At 51.4% G+C, this 17,889-nt stretch overlaps 1 protein-coding gene and 1 long non-coding RNA gene across 14 annotated transcripts in view; one reads left to right on the top strand and one right to left on the bottom strand.

Annotated features, from left to right (window-relative positions):
* The window catches only part of PLB1 (phospholipase B1), a 171,529-nt gene that overhangs the window by 139,528 nt on the left and 14,112 nt on the right, over positions 1-17,889 (top strand). For 4 of the 5 annotated variants that reach the window (XM_022574167.3, XM_089923307.1, XM_089923306.1 and 1 more), the window contains 8 exons: positions 6,237-6,302; positions 9,467-9,527; positions 10,094-10,152; positions 12,103-12,170; positions 12,418-12,461; positions 12,679-12,778; positions 16,471-16,522; positions 17,508-17,588. In XM_022574167.3, the coding sequence (XP_022429875.2) occupies positions 6,237-6,302; positions 9,467-9,527; positions 10,094-10,152; positions 12,103-12,170; positions 12,418-12,461; positions 12,679-12,778; positions 16,471-16,522; positions 17,508-17,588 (531 nt within the window). Of the gene's footprint in view, positions 1-6,236; positions 6,303-9,466; positions 9,528-10,093; positions 10,153-12,102; positions 12,171-12,417; positions 12,462-12,678; positions 14,853-16,470; positions 16,523-17,507; positions 17,589-17,889 lie in introns of those variants that run through there. The other variant, XM_030762980.2, reaches the window with a different exon arrangement.
* Positions 123-17,889, bottom strand: part of LOC111174931 (uncharacterized) — a 141,292-nt gene continuing 123,525 nt past the window's right edge. For all 9 annotated transcript variants that reach the window (XR_016395494.1, XR_016395495.1, XR_016395492.1 and 6 more), the window contains 3 exons: positions 15,770-15,924; positions 13,562-13,681; positions 123-12,795 (listed from right to left, as the gene is read on the bottom strand). This is a non-coding gene — a long non-coding RNA (uncharacterized LOC111174931). The remainder of the gene's footprint in view (positions 12,796-13,561; positions 13,682-15,769; positions 15,925-17,889) is intronic.

Raw genomic sequence — 17,889 nt, 5'->3', positions numbered from 1 at the left:
AATGAGGGAGGGCCTGCTGTGCTGCTCTCCAGAAACCCAGAGCTCAGACCCCACCCATCCCCTTCACCCCACACCACAGCTTCCCCTTTGCCCATCTTGCCCCCTGACTGGGAGAGGATGGACTTCGGAGGATGGAGGGAGGGAAGTGGAGGAGAACAGAGAGGGGTAGAAGAAGGTACAGAAGCACCTGTGTCTTTAGGAGAGGCAGGTGGGAGAGGAGGCCTGGCCCCAGTAGAGGGAGACGAGCAGGGTGACGGATGTGGATTCTTGAGAAGTGGCATTAATAAGCCAGAAGGTGGCAAGACCACTCATTTCAGCAGCGGTACGTGGGGCAGTTGGGAAGGTCTGGCTGCAGGTTGGAGGCCTAGCAAGAAGCCAGCTGGGCTCAGAAGCTGTGGTTAGTGGTCGTCGAGCCTGGATCGGGAATGTCCGGCAGGGAGAGGGTCAGAGAGGAGAGCCCTGGAGCTGCGTTGGGGAGGGACAAGCAGGCCCGGCCTTGCCATGACTGGGGTGAGGCTGGCTGGGCTCCTTTTAAGGAGGAAGATCTAAGTGGTTGTTAAACCTGATTTCAGGCCCAGGAGTGGGGCAGGTACATGTGCCCATTGCCTTCAACCCCCTCTTCTAGCCCCTGTCTTATGGCTCTTTAACCAAATAAGGCTGAGGCCAGAGAGCCCTCAGAGGCAATGAAAGCAGGAGAGCCGGACCCGGTCTGGGAGGCTGGGTTTCCCACCTGGGTTGGGCTGCTTCGCCCTCTCCCACCCTCCCAGCTGAGCAGGGAGAGGACCTGCAGCTCCCCCGTGTGTCTGCCAGGGCTCCAGAGACAGTGGGCAGCCCTGCCTGGTATACCCCTCCCTGTCTGCTGCCTTCCCCACCCCAGTCTCAGGCCCAGGCTCAGCCTTGTGTACCATCAGCTTCATCAGGAGGGTGGGAAGAAGGGATGCAGGAGTGAAGGCAGTGGTAGCAGAGGGCTCAGATGCCGGGTCCAGGGCTTGGAGCGAAGGAGGTGGTCAAAATATGTAATAATCAGTGCAATGTGGGCAAGGTCCTAGAGGGCCCTTCTGTGCCAGGGCTAAACCCTTTAATTGCTAGATCCATGCACAGCAGGTTCTAGGGGAGGGACCAGGCAACCTGGGTAGTGGGGGCATTCGGGGACTCAGAGCAGTGGCTGTAAGCCATACGGGGGTAAGTATTTCAATATTTTCAGAACCCATATGGCCATTCTGAACATCAGCCATGGAAAACCCTCTCCAACCTGCCAATTCCCCTTCCATTAAATAGTAAAAGTAATAACAACCCATTCCAGGGAGCCGTCATTTGCTCTCCTCCTCACAAATATCTGTTAAGTACCAGCTTGGAGCCTAGGCACTGGGGCAGGTAGAGCCCTGTCACCATAGGCTTCAAAGTCCCAGATCAGGCAAGGAGCCCCAAAAGGCTGCTGCTTCACCCAGAATCTCAAGCCACATCGGGCTCCGCTTCTGCTCCTGGACAGAACCTGAATGAGCCATTGGTGAGCAGAGGAGAGCAAATCCAGCCTCCTGGAACCGTAGAAGCCCAGCCTGGAGAAGCGGTTGCCAGGCAACCCCAGAGCACATTCCAAAAGGATCCATCTGTTGGCCAGCCCAACTTCAGAGCACCAGGCAACGTAGAATTCTGCATTCCTCAGGTCCCATCTGCTCCCTCCCATGTGCCTTGGAGCTATATAAAAGTCCACCAGCAACTCAGTGTGAGCTGACAGGGGCCAGGCATCACATATCTTAATCCTAGCTGAGTCTAAACATAGAGGCCACAGGCAGGACCCAGCAGGGAGGAGGGGGCAGGGACGGATGCAAGCACTGGGGAGCTCTCTCAGCTTCCTGCCTGCACCTCCCCCAGCCCCGATCAACTGCAAGTGCATTCTGCCCAGCCAGGTCGGGCACTTAACAGTATTCCATGGATTTCTGTTAGACTTTAAGGTTGCACACAGGATTTTATGGCCAACTTTTTTTTTTTTGCGGTACGCGGGCCTCTCACTGTCGTGGCCTCTCCCGTTGCGGAGCACAGGCTCCGGATGCGCAGGCTCAGTGGCCATGGCTCACGGGCCCAGCCGCTCCGCGGCATGTGGGATCTTCCCGGACCGGGGCACGAACCCGTGTCCCCTGCATCGGCAGGCGGACTCTCAACCACTGCGCCACCAGGGAAGCCCTATGGCCAACTTTTGATCAGTTGCTCTGCGGACTGTGACTGTTGTCCCCTTCCTGCCTTCATGGCCTCTGCCCACTCCTTCCCTAACCCAGGGCTGCTGGCTGTGGCTCCTCCTCAAGCTTTGAAGAAATCGGCCAAAGGTGAGCAGAGTCCTTTTTCAGGTCTTTTTCTTGCCCTCTCTAGAAGCATTTGTCAGAGTTAGCCGCCTCCTCCGTGAATTCATTCCTCCCTGCATTCGTGGATGTAAAACCACCTTGATTGTTCTGTTTTTCTAGCGTCTGCCCCTCCTCATCTCTTTTAATGACCCTCCTTCCTTTCTCCCAGCATCGAAAATGTGGACATTCTCCAACTTCCATGTCTCAGCCCTATTCTCTTTCTTTAGGTCCCCTCACTCTGAGATCTGTCCATTACCAGGGTTTCCCGTTAAATGTCTTTGCCTAGGATCCCCCAACCTGTGTAGTCATTTCTTACTTTTTTTCCCCAAACTTGAGCTCTATTTCTAACCCTTAAGAGATCTTTCCCCCTTGGTTGCCCTCTATGGTGTAAGCTTACCCAGAAGGCAGATTAAATATATGACCAGGGTACCCACAGAATGGGGGAACCAGGGGGAAACACGGAGAGACAAAGTGAAATAATTTCAAGTGCTATTTCATCCAGTCTTTCATCTTGAGAAAAAGCCGAGGTTTGTTGGATTCCCTTATACTTCCTTTATTGTTTAGCAGTGTTTCTCTTTTGAATTACGTATGGGGTCTATTGCCTTTTGAATGCTTTGGACTTCTAAATCTCCCATTCCTGCCCGGACCTCCTCATCATCTCAAACTCATATTCATTCAAAAAATGATGTTTGAGTAACAACGTCCATAGGAACAAAATAGCTGTCTTCCCAAACTCTCTGATCCTTAGGACTTCCTATTTCTGTCCACGTTGTTGTGGCTGTCACAGTTCTGCAGGTGTGAAACGTCAGGCACGCTATCTGATAGGATCCTTCCTAGTGTTTTTCCTGCAGGCGCCCTTTCCGTTCCCACTGCCACCACCCCAGTTCAGGTCCTCAACACTTTGTGTGTTAAAGGTCACCTGACGCTTCCCATCATAGAGCAACAGAGAATTTTATAACCTTAGGATCTCAGTGCAGAGGGCCTTGGAGTCCTGTTGAGGCAATCTCTCATATAATAATTGAATTATTCTACCACATCCCTCCCAAGGCAACTAGAGGCTATGGCTTCTACTTAAACTTCCACACTCTCAAGGCAGTGCTTTTCTAACAGCCAAGTGGCTACCTGTTAATATGTTGTAAAATCAGCCTAGTAGGTCGCGTTTGGGATGGGATGATGGGATGGGATAGGATGGGAGGTTGGGATGAGGTGGGACAGAAATGTCAGAGGGTGTTCCATGCACTGCTGTTATGTCCTCCTCTCTTCTACCACTACCACCCTCCCCTGGGTCTTCTCCCCAGTTTCCTCAACTATTTATCGCAGACAAGTGTCCCAAACCCTGCCTCACGTAGTAGGTATGTCTCCTTGGAACGTGGCCCCCCCTTAAATTGGTGCCCGGCCCTGACAGTACACACCTGGTTTGGTCCGAGCAGCACAGAAGAAAACCAGCTCTCCTTCACAGAACTTTACACCCAGTAACACTGCCAAGATGAACAAGACCTTTTCCCGAAACCACTGGCTCACGTTGCTGACTCACATCAGGTGGGCGGTCCGGGCTGTGCCCACCAGCAGGCCACACCGTCTTAGCACAGCTCTAACTAGAACATTTCCTCGTGCTGGCCTCCAGTAGGCTTAGCTTTCTACTTACTGGTGTTAGCAACCTAGCCTAGGAGAGCCAGCGGACTAAATGGGCTCCCTCTTCCCTCTGCTCAGCGCCAGGCCTTTAACCCAGTCTGACTCATGCAGACACAGTGCGGTCAACGGGCAGTAAAACAGGCCCAGGGCACCCAGGCCGCCTGTCTGCCACTGTCCTGGACCTGTTCTCATTTTTCCCGTTCTGGCCTCACTCCCCACCGCGTTCCAGTGTCTCCCTGACGCCTTAGTTCAGTCTCCCCTCTCTGGCCCCTCCCTCTACCGTTGGATCATGTGATGGAATAGACTCTCCAGTTTGATTTTAAGCATGTCTGGAAGGGCAGGGAGCGTCTTTGCTCTCCGGTTCTTCCTGTGGTAGCCACTCTGAGACTAGCTCCAGCCCCCAGGCCCTGTGCCCCATCGGGGCTCCCGTGAAGTGGGGAGAGAACGATAACGAGTGACCCCCCTCCCAGTGAGTCTCGTCTTTGAGGACCACACATTCCCAGATCTTGCAGCCGTTCCTCAGCAATTACTGCACTTACTGGACGCGCTATCCTCTGATGCTTCGCTACCTGATGCTTCTCGTGTTCTCTGTCTGACTGGGTTGTAAGCCTCTGTATCCTCCCCTTATTCTGCCACCTAGAACAGAGCTCTGAACACATGGTGCTCTACAAAGGTGGGTCATTTATTTATAGGATGCTCCCAGAGTGCCCTCGTCTGACGGTGAAGCTCAGGGGACACAATAGCATTGGCCAGAGACAAGCCTCGTTAGCCGGGGCGACGTGCCATTGTAAGCTCTGTCTCCTTGCAGTGTTGCAGATGGTCCAGGGCACACTTCCTGCCCTTGGCCCCGAGTGCCCCCTCTGAATCGTGTTGCAGCTAGGAATGCCGAGACTCGGAGGTTAGGAGGGACGTGCACTGCCCAGGGAGCCAAGGTCTGTGCTGAGGGCTAGGGCTTTCATGTACCTAGATTTCATCCTCCAAGGTGACTGCTGAGACCTTCTCTTCCTCATCCCTCTGTCTGACCAGCAGGGTCTTTCTCGGACCTGACCCCCGTGATCAGGAGGGATTCCCCGTGAGGAATGGAAGGAGGCCACTGCTGGTCAGGAGGCTTGGCGGGTCGGGCCCGGCTCTGCATTCACTGCCTGCTCTCCACCTGGAGCAGGTCCCTCCTCCACTCTGCCCCCCAGTTGCTCCTCATCTGTAGAGCGGGGGCATTCAGGGGTTGCAAACTCAGATGCAGTGCCAGGCAGGAACACGACTGTGTGGATGGGATCAGGTCTGGGACAAGAGGAGGTGGTAGGGCCAGAACTGAAGGGCACACACCCCTTCTGGAAGCATTCAGGGTTGGTCTTCTCTCCTCTCCCTTCCTTTCCTCCTTTTCCTTTTTAAGCACCTTTCAGGCCAAAATAGAGCAGATGGGCAGTCAGCTTTCAACCCCTGGTTTGGATCTCCAATGACCTCTTCTCCAACATTCCGGTTCTTCCTACCTACTCCCATGTTATTCCCAAATTTTCAGACCATGCCCCTTCTACCCCACTCAGCACGTCTTGTGAAGGTGTTGACAGCCCTGGGCTGTTTGGCCTGATCTCTGGCTTATGAACTTCTTATTGCTTCACTGTCATTTTCACATTTTCTCGTTACCTGCTTTCCCCCGTTTCTCCTTTGTCTACTTCCTTCTTCGACTAACTTATCACCCACAACTGAATAGACCTGGATTCTTGACTGGGCATGTGTGAAACTGATTGTAAAATAAATAGGCGAGCAGGGAAAGAAGAGGCTGTTTCACGAGAAAAAAAACACAACCAGAGTATGTGAAGCCAACCCGAAGGGGGTAAGATACATAATTCAAAGCAGGCAAAATAATAATAATAGCAACAGATATTAAAATACATTGATGATCATAACACTTGTTGGTGAAGAAAAAAGTGCTATAATATGAATCTCTTGCCAGAGAAATGACAAAGGAAAGAAAATCATTCTGAGGATTAGGGAGATGTTCAATTGTCAGGGTGAAAACAAAAGCGCAGAACCCTGAATAGAACATGTATGGAACCCTTTTTAGGCCTTTTATTGTGCACCCCTTGTCAAAGCTGTTATGTAAAACCCTCTAGGGAATGAATGAAACTATGTTTGTACGGTTCTTTCTATTTAAATGCAGAAGATCACGTTAAATAAATCTACAGGACAGGATTGTTAGTACTTAATGTTTCCTAAGCAATCTTCCAGACTGTTGGATAACCTCTCCCTGTGGTTTCTTTTCTCTCTTAGAATGAACCCTTCCTGAGAACCCCCCGGAACAGTAACTACACATACCCCACGAAGCCATCCATTGAGGTAACCCCTGACGCACGTCTGCCTCTCTCAGGGACAAACCATTTCCACCTCCCGGCGACTCGGGGCGTGGTGTGGGTTTCCGAGAGTTAGCTTCATCAGAAACGTACCCCTCTTACATACTGGAAATTGGAATGTGAAGAAAAGGCTCCTGAGCCACATAGTCCCAGGATTGTCCTAACATGTTCTCAAGTGTTTACCTGATGTCAGCAACCAACTAGAGGAAGTGCCTGTGGATCAGTTGTCTTTGACCTTTGCACAAACATCATCTCTGATCAGGCAGCTCAGCCTTTCAAGAAGAGATGAGGGGGAGGCAGTGGGTATGATGCACTGTCAATTTCCTGTAGTTGAGTGGGAAGAACCTCAATTCCGGGGGCTGGGCCCAACAGGAAGCTGACACATATGCAGGTGGGCCTCCAGGGCTTGTTTGGTTCAAGTCGATCATTCTGGTTCAAGTCAATCATTCTAGCTCTGAGGATTCAGGGCCCGTGGCTTTAGGGGCAGCTACTGCAAAGATGGCCTGAAGGATCCTGAACCACACCCGGCCTTGCAGGACCGGCCTGGTCCAGACCACATGTGTCGGCCACCAGATCGAGGGATCAACCACCAGTATCGGATGAGCACCTATGGTTTGTCCAGTCTTGCGCGAGGGGCTGGAGGCCATTCAGAGAAGTGTCCGCGTGGTCCTGCCCTCAGGAGTTAGAGGTCATTCCAGGCTGGGCACCTACTGTGTGTCAGACACTGAGTCAGGAAGATAGAGCAGTGGACCAGACAGATGGGTCCCAGCCCTCATGGAGCTTACAGCCTACCAGAGGAGGCATCCAGCAGACAGCTAAGCACAGTCACCTCACAGAGCGAAGACAGCTCTGAGGAAGGTGACGCAGGAAAGTGAGGCGGGGCAGGGAGGGTGGCGCGCTCTGATGAGCCACGCAGACCACGTCAGGCCTCTCTGAGGAGGAGAGATTTGAGCTGGGATGTGTATGATGAAAAGATGCCGGCTATCTGGAGAGCCAGAGCCAGAGTCCCAGGCAGGACCAGGGAGTGCAAAGGCTCAGAAGTGGGGCTGAGTCGGGTGTACTTGATGAGAGAAAGAAGTCAGTGTGGCTGTGGGTGTGTGAATGAGGTAGAGAGTAGGTCATGAGACCAGAGGGTTTATTGAGGGACCGATCACACAGAATCTGAATCCCTAAGAAAGAAGGTTGGACTTCAGGTGGAGCGCTGTGGGAAACTGTCGGAGGTTCTAGGAGAAGGTGATGTAATCTATTTCACCTTTTTAAAGACCCCCTGACTAGTGTGGAAAATGGATTCTGGAGCAGCAGGAATGATTGAGGAAAGACCTTTTATAAGCCAGCTGAAGCACTGAGACTAACTCACCTGAAATTATTGAAGAACCGTTAGGTGCTAAGCTCTGGGATACAAGCCTTGTGGTAATGCCACCATCCAGCCTCTCTGAATTCTCTTAGGCTCATGTTAGCCCAACAGAGGTGTGTCCCAGGCCAACCACTGACAAAATCCATTAGAATTGAAATGTCAGCTACATCTTGTCACTTGGGCATTGATTGATTTATCTAACATGCGTATATTTATTGGATACCTAAATGGCACAGGCACTGTGCAAAGTGCTGGGTATACACTGGTGAAAACAGTGGTTCTGGTTGTGTCCTCTTGGATCTTAGTCTCATGTGTCTTTGCTTCTGTTGCTGGAAGAGTTAAAAACCCAGGCCTAGAAAGTGGTGGGATTTGTTTCTTTTTTTAAAATACCTTGCTACTTAAATTAGCCACAGACAGGCAACAGCAACATTACTTGAGAACTTGTTAGAAATGCAGAGTCTTAGGCAGCACACCAGTCCTGCTGTCTCAGGATCTGCATTTAACAAGACCCGCAGGGGATCCAGGTGCCCTGGCATAGGGTGCCAAGTACAGTTCTTCCCTTGGGACAGACGAGAGCGCTCCGTTTCCAACCTGGGTCTGCTCATCCGCATGGGATGGGCTTGTCCCTGGCTCACCAGTTCTCCGAGATGTTTCTAAAGTGCTCATGGCTATAGAATATTTTTTAATTGCATCTTCCCCAGATATTTGTCATCTGCGCACAAACGTGTTCTTGATTTCAGTAGAACTCCCACACAGAAGAAGGACTCCATCCGTGTGATGAATTGAGCAGTTCCTTGGAATAAACTAAATTACATCAGATTAAGCAACTACTATTTAAAGGAAGTTTCGTTTTTGCTCCCTTGTGAGAGGAGTGTTTCAACAAGGCATGTCTGCTTCATCATCTGACCAAATGAAAGAGACAAGCTTCCAAAGCCTTTGGCGACCACACGCCTAGAGAATCAGTCAACCGGACAACACCTGTGTGTGGAGCCCTACTGTGCACTCAGCCCTACTGGGCTTGTCCCTCAGGCCCCTCTGGGCACGCGCAAGCGTCTGCACTAGGGAAGGGACTCTATCTTTCCCCCAACTTCTGCGCCCTCTGCTTCCCTCCCCATCCCCTCCTCCAGCGCCTGGCAAGTGTGCCCTATATTCCAGAGACAAGAGAATTGGACTGAAGGTATCCAGGTTATAGACGTTAATTTATATACATACAAGGAGTTGTTTGGCTATTAAGTTAAATACACCAAAAGAAATGATATGCACATATTCAGAAATGATATGCAGAAACCAGAAACTTTGCAGTTGTAAAAATTTCACGTTACTGTCCTAAATATATTGTAATTATTGTTTTGGTCCTAGCATTGTAATTAGTGTCCATTAGTTTCATGTTAAACGACACCACCAAAACCCACATGGAACCTCTTATTAGGCATCCAAGTCTGTGTTCCTTTGGGAGACCACCTGTTGCACACCTTCACTGTTTTCTCCCCTACTTTGGATGACTGTGGGCTCCATTTAAGGGTGTAGATAAGTTGAGGTGGGAAAGACTGTGGGTGTGCATGAGTGTGTCCACACATCATGTGTTTTGTGCATGGCAGGTGGGGAGAGACCTATTTTCTCCTCTCTGATTCCCCTCTCACTCCATCCACAACTCGCAGCTCTAGCCTCACATGATCCCCTGCCGTAACATAATTCCAGCCTCCACCAAGAATTCCTTAGCTAGTTCTTCCTGGGCTGAAGCTAACCTTCCTGCACAGTGAGTGTCGGGTGTTGTGTCTTTCCTCCTGTTGATTTAGAACTGGGGCAGTGACTTCCTGTGTGAGGAGTGGAATCCTTCCAACAGTGTCCCCACGTCAGGTTAGTATAAACGTCATCACCCCCTTCGGTCGAGGGCCTGGCTAAGCGTCAGGTTGTTGGGAGAACCTACAAACACACCTTGGAGCCTTGAGCAGGTCTTGCTGATTCCCATGCAGTGCAGACCTTGATCCTGGGTAGCCCATGACAAGCTAGGCTGCAGCACTGCTGGGCTCCCAGGCTCTCCACAAACCGCACTTCTCCTCTCGGCTTAGTCCCAACGGCAGCCTTTCTGACCTCCCTGCCCAGTGAGGTAGGTATAGTCAGGGATTGGGGTCCTCTCTACCTGTGCTCATGACCCACCCATCCCCCACCCAGCTGGAACTTTCCTGGACCACTCCAGTGTGAATTGGGCTCCTCTCAGGATGGATGAGAGCCATCAAGCCCATTACCTTCAGTGCCTTAGTTGCTCTGAGTAGATGGAAAATACAAATTTTCTAAAGCCTTGGGCTGGAAATAAGTTTAATGGGAACCTGTGGCATAAGAACAGAATCTCAGACTCCTAGCCAAGTTAATAGTTTCAAAGGAAGACCTCCACTGACCATCCATCTTTTTTCCTGTCTCCCTAGTCCATGAGCTCCGACCAGCGGATATCAAAGTGGTGGCTGCCCTGGGTGACTCGCTGACTGTGAGTACTGAGCTGGGCCAGGCCCTGTGCGGGATCACCTCTTCCTCCACATCAGCTCTGTGTTCAGCATTTAGCTGAGAACATACCTGTGTCCGGCAATGAAACATAGCCAGGCAGCCGCAAAACACCAGCAGGCAATCGAGAATGCCCTCCCCTCCTCCCTTCCACAGCCTGGCTCAATACCACCTCTTCCACGGGGCCTCCCCTCCATCCCCTGATAGAAGCCGTCCATCCCCCTTCCCCACTGTTCCCAAGCATTTCATCTGTGTGTGTTAAGGCAGCGGTCCCCAACCTTTCTGGCACCAGGGACAGGTTTCGTGGAAGACAGTTTTTCCACGGACAGGGGAGGGGGGCAGGGGTTGGGTTCAGGTGGTAAAGTGAGCAATGAGTAGCGGTGGGGAATCGCAGGTGAAGCTTTGCTCACTTGCCCGCCACTCACCTCCTGCCGTGCGGCCCAGCTCCTAACAGGCTTCGGACCAGTACTGGTCTGAGGCCCGGGGGTTGGGGACCCCTGTGTTAAGGTACTTATTCAAGTCTGCCTGCCTTTACCAGGGAACTCATCTCCTTCACCCAGACTCCTAGGGTGGTGGGTCTTACCCACACACTGCCCAGCACCCGCTCACCCCATTTAAAGATGTGTTTGTGGGGGCAGAGGGGGCCCAATACCTGCACGTAGCACAGTTTCACTAAAGGAATTGTATTGGCCAACTATTTAGCTATTGTCTGTGTGTGAGACACTCTGCTAGCAATTCAGAGGGAAAATAAGTATGAGATGTAGTCTTAACCCTCTGGAAACTTGTCCAGCTGGGGAAATAAAAAACACACAGAAGGAGATACGTAATCATATAAGGGAAAAACCGGACTTGTGAAATCAGGTATTCATTTCAGTAAGGAACAACTTCTCCAGATGGGTTTGGGTGTGTTTTAATTTTGGTATGAACGTGGGGAAAGCTGTGGAAGGAAGGATACACACCAGGCTCTTAACCATTAATTGATTCTGGTAGTGTGTATGTGAGGGTAAGGGGTGAGGAGGGAGGGGATGTAGAACCTGGAGCAGGGGGCAGGTTATTAAAGTAGGGGTAAATTAGTAATTAAAACATCTTTGTATCATTTCATTGGTCATAGTGAACGCGTATTACTTTTGTAATTTTCAAAGAGGAATACTCTCTTTTTTTAAGATAGGGCCTTTAGAAAGCAACTATACTCCAATAAACATTAATTTTAAAAATAGGGCCTTTAGAAAAAGCATTATGGAGGAGGCAGAAATTGACAAAGGTGTTAGAGAATGAACTGGAGACATAATGGCTGGAAAGGAGGAGCTTTAGCATTCCCAGAAAGGATGGAGTGGCTGGTAGTAGGCCGGTCCAAGGCCCTCATGCTTCAGATCAACTTGTTTAGACCTGAAGGTTTGTGTGGACAGGAAAGGGGGCGGTGAACAAGGAAAGGAAAGTGGAAACCAGGTCATGGTGAGCTCTGAATGTTGGTGAAGGGGTTTGGCTCTGACCCTGTGAGTAAGAGGCACCCACTGAAAGGTCAGAGTCCGGGGGAGGCGTGAAGGAACAGGTGTGCTTGGCAGAGCAGGTGGGCAGCCCCGTGAGATGGGAAGAGACACTGGAGACCGTGGGGTCAGGTGGAGGCCAGAGCTGTCCATGGTGAGGAGATGAGAGTCTCACCTGGAAATATGGCAAAGGGAACACGAAGAAAGGGATGGAAGCCAGAGAGGTTGGGGAGGAAGAATCTTGCTTCTTCCACAACTTGGTTACTGGTTGTGTGTGGAAGATGGGGAAGTCAGGACTCCGAGATTAAGTGGCCTGGGGAAAAGCTGGTACCATTTTCAGAAAAGGTAAATCCAGGTCCCAGCTGCTACACCAGAGCAAGAGGGCCCCTCCCCAGTGCCCCCAGCCTGCACCCGACCCAGCCCAGCTCTAGAGCCTTCTCTTTGCCTTTCAGACAGCGGTGGGAGCCCGACCCAGCAACTCCAGTGACCTCCCCACAGCCTGGAGGGGACTGTCCTGGAGGTGAGGGTGTTCTCCACTCATCTCTGTTGATGACGCTCCCCACAGAAGCATGGGTGGTGTGTTTCCCTGTCACCCCTCCAGAGATGAGGCCGGGTACTCGATGCCCGGTGCTGGGATGCAAGGCGAACCCCCGATGCTTCTGTTATTCCTAAGGGGGATGGGAATCCTGCCCCAGGGCAGACTGTCTGGTTCTGACTCAGAAATATGATGACCTGTGATTTTAACAAATGTGCTTTCTCTTCCCCAGCATTGGAGGGGATGGCGACTTGGGGACCCACACCACACTGCCCAGTAAGTAGCAACACGGAGAGGCACCATCACTGTGGCCGTAGCAACCCCTCCCTGAGACCGGGGCCCTTCCCCTGAGCGAGGGAAGAGAAGGTTGTCTGTAAGGAGAGAAGTCAGCCTGCCCTGAAAAGACCCAGAAGCGTTCTGCCCACACCTGTGCCCCAACACTGCACGTCCATCTCCCTCTCACCTGTGCTCTCTGCTCCTTCCCTCTTCAAAGACATTCTGAAGAAGTTCAACCCCAAAATCTTCGGCTTCTCCACCGGCACCCGGGAGGAGACCGCCGGGCTGAATGCAGCAGTGGGAGGGGCCAGAGCTCGGTGAGTAGACGTGGGTACTGGTGGGACAGAGGAGGGCAAGGCCGAGAGATCGGGGATGAGAGAAGGGTGATGTCTGGGACCCGGGCCCACAGACGGGCCGTAAGAGCCGTGGTGCACGGAGCACTTCTGCTGCCCGGCCCTGAGCTGCCCCCTCACGTGGATTATCTCCTGTAATCCTTACACCCTTCAAGATGGGTACTAGCGTGAGGACACAGAGGCTTAGACCGTTTCCTGAATGGCCCAAGGTTATCAGAGCGAGGGACCAGAGGAGCCAGGATCAGACCAGGCTGAATCAGAGCCTTCGCTCTGCCCACTGAGCTGTTAGCACCTCTCAGGGCAGTGGGGAGAAGCCCTTGAGGGTGGCCGGACAGGAAGCACGCGGCCAGGGCGCAGGGTGCCCTCCTGCTGACTCCAGCTGGTCTCCCAGCCCAGAGGAGGCTGGGGTCGAATGTGCAGGTGACAACTCTCAGCACCTTGGGGACACAGAGCAGGACCTCACGGCTGGCCGCCCTTCCCTCCTCCCTTCTCTCGCCTCTGAACCTCCAGCCCTTGACTCTGAAAAAACCGTATATCGCCACTAGGGAGTTAGATGGTAGGCCCTCAAAACAACATAGCAGTTGTTTGTTTTCACTTGGATTTCTGTGGTTGACAACAACCCAGATAATTAAAGTTGAAATGCCTGACGGAGTTCATTGATTTTCTGCACAGAGCGTGCTGGGTCTTTGCTTTGTAGAAGGGTTGCTGCACTCAGATCACCAGGGAAACAGAACCCGCTTGACTCACCCCGTTTGCAGGGAAAGTTCCTTTCAGACGCGGCAAGGAGGGCCCCACGCTCGCTTTGAGCCTCTGAGCCACAGGAAGCGATGTCAGGTCCTCAACATCATAAGCAGGAAGAATTATTTTCTGCAAAAAGATTGGGCTTCGTGGGGCCATAATGTCAACCTCTAGTTGCTGGTATCACCGTTATTATTATTACCTTTTTATTATTTTTTTTTTAGAGCCCAGGCTTCATTAACCAGGAATTGATTCCTTAGTCTGTTGACATTCAAGCCCCTTTCCCCGTTCCTGCTTCACTTCTCTTAAACTGCCTTTTCTATTTCACTGCTGCTTGGTGTCTCCATCAGGCACCAAGAGTGCCTGGGGAAGAGTGGCAGGGGAAGTAGCCGAGATATGCAGCTTCTTGTTAGTATCTCTGCGGTCCCGTGTTAGGGGAAAGGAGAGCGAGCCATTAGTCAGCTTAAGTAAGCAAGTTTGGAGAACTGTTCTGTGAGTCTCCCTTATCTGCACCGTGCCATTTAGCACAGTGTGGGTAAGGATGAGTTCACCTAAAGAGAAAGACAAATACCACAGCAGAGCAGCCAGGATAATGAGACCTGAGGTCAGACCGTCTATGTCTATATCCCAGCCCCCAGACTTGCTGGCTGTGTGACCTTGGGCAAGTCACTTAGTATCTCTGAGTTTCCCCATCTATAAATGAGAATAATAATAGTACCTATTTCTCAGAGTCGTCGCAAGGATTAAATGAGACCAATAACCCATGGAAAGCACTTAGTACAGTATATAATAGGTATGCAAAAAAAGTTTGTCATTATTAGAGTATTTTGTTTCAAAGTTTTATTCAAGATCGAACTTCCTTTCCATCCATCAATAAGCAAGAATTCACTGAACAGCTGGGAAGGACTGAGCCCCAAGATGGTTACTAAAAGATACAAAAGAATCAAAAAGTAAACTGCCTGCCTATAAAGAGCTTGCTTTCTAGTTAAGAAGCCTAAACCTACAGGACATAATTTTTGGAAGAAAAAAAAAAAAACAACAGTGCTGTGTAATGGCAGCGTTGCAGACTGAAATGATTTTGTTCTTTGGAGCACAACTAAGAGAAGAGAAGGGTACAAAATGTGAACCGGGCAGGCTGAATACAGACAGATGCAGACCCGGAAGGGACCCCAGAAGTCATCTAGTCTTGGCTGTTTGTTTAAAAGATGAAAAAATTCAAGGCTAGCAGGACCCAGTAACTTGGGTGAGCTCCACAGCACGTTGGTAGCAGAGCTGGAAGGGGACTCCTGGTCCTGTAACTCCCAGAGCATGGCTCTTCACATCAAGACTGAAAAAGGAAACAGAGGAGGTGTGGATAAACAAGCCCGGAGAGAAGGCCCATGGGGGAGGTAGGGCTTGCGCTGAGCCTGACGCATGGGAAGAACCATGGCTGGGAAGAGGGAAGGAGAGGCCATTCCTGACTTCCCCTGGTGCCCTTGAGGGCTTATCACCCGTGGATTCCCCTATTCATATCTTGAACCTATTAAAAGGTTACAGGGATTTATGTGGTCACCTTTAACCAGGACAGGCTTTCTTTATAGCTTTCTGACACACGCATCAGTAGCAGTAGCATATGAGATGCGGTCCTGAATGTATTAATGAGAAACATGGCAGGGATGGTACCATGTATGCTTGGCCACATGCCCAGCTCACTGTGGACCTGCAAAGATTTAAAATGCCCATTCTGTACCAGTTACTGCTTTTATGATTTCTTCCATGGAAGCCTCCATTGGCTGTGTCCCTTCTCACATACATATCTTTTTTTAAGTAACAGTTTATTGAGGTGTGATTGACGAGTACACTGTACATATTAAAAGTGTACAATTTGATCAGTTTGTTATATGCATATACCTGTGAAACCATTACCACAATCAAGATGATAAATATATCCATCACCTCCAAAAGTTTCCCTGTATTTCTTTGTAATCAATCTCTCCCTCCCGCCCCTTCCTGTCTCTACCCCACTCCCTGGGCCCCAGGTAACCACTGACCTGCTTTCTTGTCACTATAGATTAGTTTTAATTTTCTAGAACTTTACAGAAACAGAACCATAGACTATGTACTCTTTTCTTGTCTAACTTCTTCCACCCAGCAAAGTTATTTTGAGATACATCCCCATTGTTTTGTGTATCACTAGTTCATTCCCCTTTATTGCTGGGTAAGCTTCCGTTGACATACCTGTCTCTTATCCAGAAGCATTCAATTCCTCGTTCGTGGCAGGTATCCAGGAGGAGAAGGAAGAACTAGTCCTGTCCATATTTGTCTCCCCCGTCCTGTTTTGTTGCAAGTGGGAGAAGTGAGGAGATGGGGAATGGTGTGGAAATCCAAAGGAACTACAGAAAAGAATAACAAAAGGATTAAAGGAACAGAGAGCGGGACTTAGAGGTAAAGGTTAAAGGAGTCGTGAAGCTTGGAAAGGAGAAAGCTGAGGGATCATTTGGGACGATGAATTTTTTCAAATATACAAAAGGTTATTTTTAAAACAGACAGCCAAATAAGAACTGGACAGGCTCAGTTCAGTTTCATCCTGCAGCGAAAGAGCTGGATGAAGTATAAGGGAATGTCCCTGATGGGAAGGTCGAGCAGATCCCCCTGAAGTGGCTTCAGAGGACCAGGCCTGCAGAAGGGGGTGGGGAGATGCGGATTAGCCCTTGGCAGGGTCAGGATCAACTACGGCTTCAAGGTCCATGGCAGATCTTTGATTTTTAAACAGGTTGAGATTTCTTGAGAATTGAAAGCCTTGCAATGCGTTCTGAAGGAGTGAACTTTATATAACATTTTTCTTCCTGAAACATCTCCTTGCCAGGCCCAAATCCTACAGCTTGAGCCCTCCCTCGTGAGCCAGCCCTAATGTCCCCTTCTCTTCCCCCCCCTTCCAGTGACATGCCGGCCCAGGCCCGGGACCTCATGGAGCGAATGAAGAACAGCCCTGTGAGTACAGGACCCCTGGCCACCCCTGGAAGGCACTCTGCCCGTAGCTGGGGTGGGTGCAAGCCGCCCTAAAAGAACCCCCTCTGTATCACTGCAGCTCAGGCTCTTGGCTGGTCCTTAAGAGGGGCCAAACGAGCCACGAGTAGCAGGCCTTGCCACCAAGATGCCGCCCGTCTCTGCCGCCCCCCTCCCCCCAGGGCCGGCTGCAGGAGGTGAGAGGGGCAGAGGGTGGCCGGAGGTGGCAGGCCTCGGCCTCTGGCAGCTTTCCACTTTACCCAGGAGCTGGCTTCCAGAGCCCTATTATGTAAACTTTGGCTTCTAAAAATAGGCAGCTCATTCCAACCCTTTCTCCTTCCCGCTAACCCGGCCCCTCTAAACCTCCCCACCAGCACTTTTTTAAACACTCTGTGTTTATGCCTTGGAACTCAGCGTCTGGGAGGACTCCTATTATGGCGGCGCTGAGTGGAAAGCAGGCTCCCCCGGGGGCCGCCCCGTCCCCCTCCCAACTCTCAGTCCACGAGGGGCTCCTCCTCCGCCCGCCTCCCTGGACACAGGCCTGAAGAGAGGCCAGCTCTGGGCTTTTGCTTCTAGATGTGTCTTGTGCCCTCGGCTCCTTTGAAGGCCTTTCGATCCCATTTTAGGGGCGGGTTAATACACACCACCTCCTCCTGGACTGCAACTTTCTTAAGAGGACCTCAAAGGGAAAAAGGTCCTCTGTACTGAGTGAGCACGCACGTGCGCGCGTACACACACACACACACACACACACACACACACACACACTCTCTCTCTCTCTCTCTCTCCACCCACCCCCCCCCCCCCCCCGGCGGAGTCCTTGCCCCAGCACCAAGGTGAGGGCAGGAGAGCCTGCACTCGGCATCTTCTCTCCACTGTGATACAAAGAGAGGAAAAGGCACTTGGGGGGCCGTCTGGCACATGCACGTGCCCCCCACCAAGGCCTAAATGGGATCTTCTGTCCCCTCAGGAAATCAACCTACAGAAAGACTGGAAGCTCATCACCCTGTTCATTGGGAGCAACGATTTGTGCCATTACTGCGAGAATCCGGTAGGCCCCTGCGCAGCCCCCTGGGGGCCCTGAGAGGGGAGCTGCTGGCCAAGGTCACCATCCAGGCCCAGGGCCGGGACCTCCCTCACGGGAGGCACACGGGCCGGCTCTCCTAGGCACCTGAGTCTGCCCAGGAAGCCCCAGCTCACACATGCCAGGAGAGGCCTGCCTTTCCCACTGCTGAGTGGCGGCTGCATTGGTCCCCTGATTCCAGAAGTGTCTGGATGTCCCCACTCTTCAGGCACTGCCAAGGCGGCCTCTCTTATGCACACAAATACTGTTCTCTGGTATCCAGTGGATA

The sequence above is a fragment of the Delphinapterus leucas genome, chromosome 13 (genome assembly GCF_059928025.1).
Source record: "Delphinapterus leucas isolate spDelLeu-1000000601 "Yukka" chromosome 13, BTC_Dleu_Yukka2, whole genome shotgun sequence".
In the NCBI taxonomy this organism is placed as follows: domain Eukaryota; kingdom Metazoa; phylum Chordata; class Mammalia; order Artiodactyla; family Monodontidae; genus Delphinapterus; species Delphinapterus leucas.
Note: the sequence above shows the minus strand (reverse complement) of the source record. Positions and strands in the feature narration are given on the sequence as shown.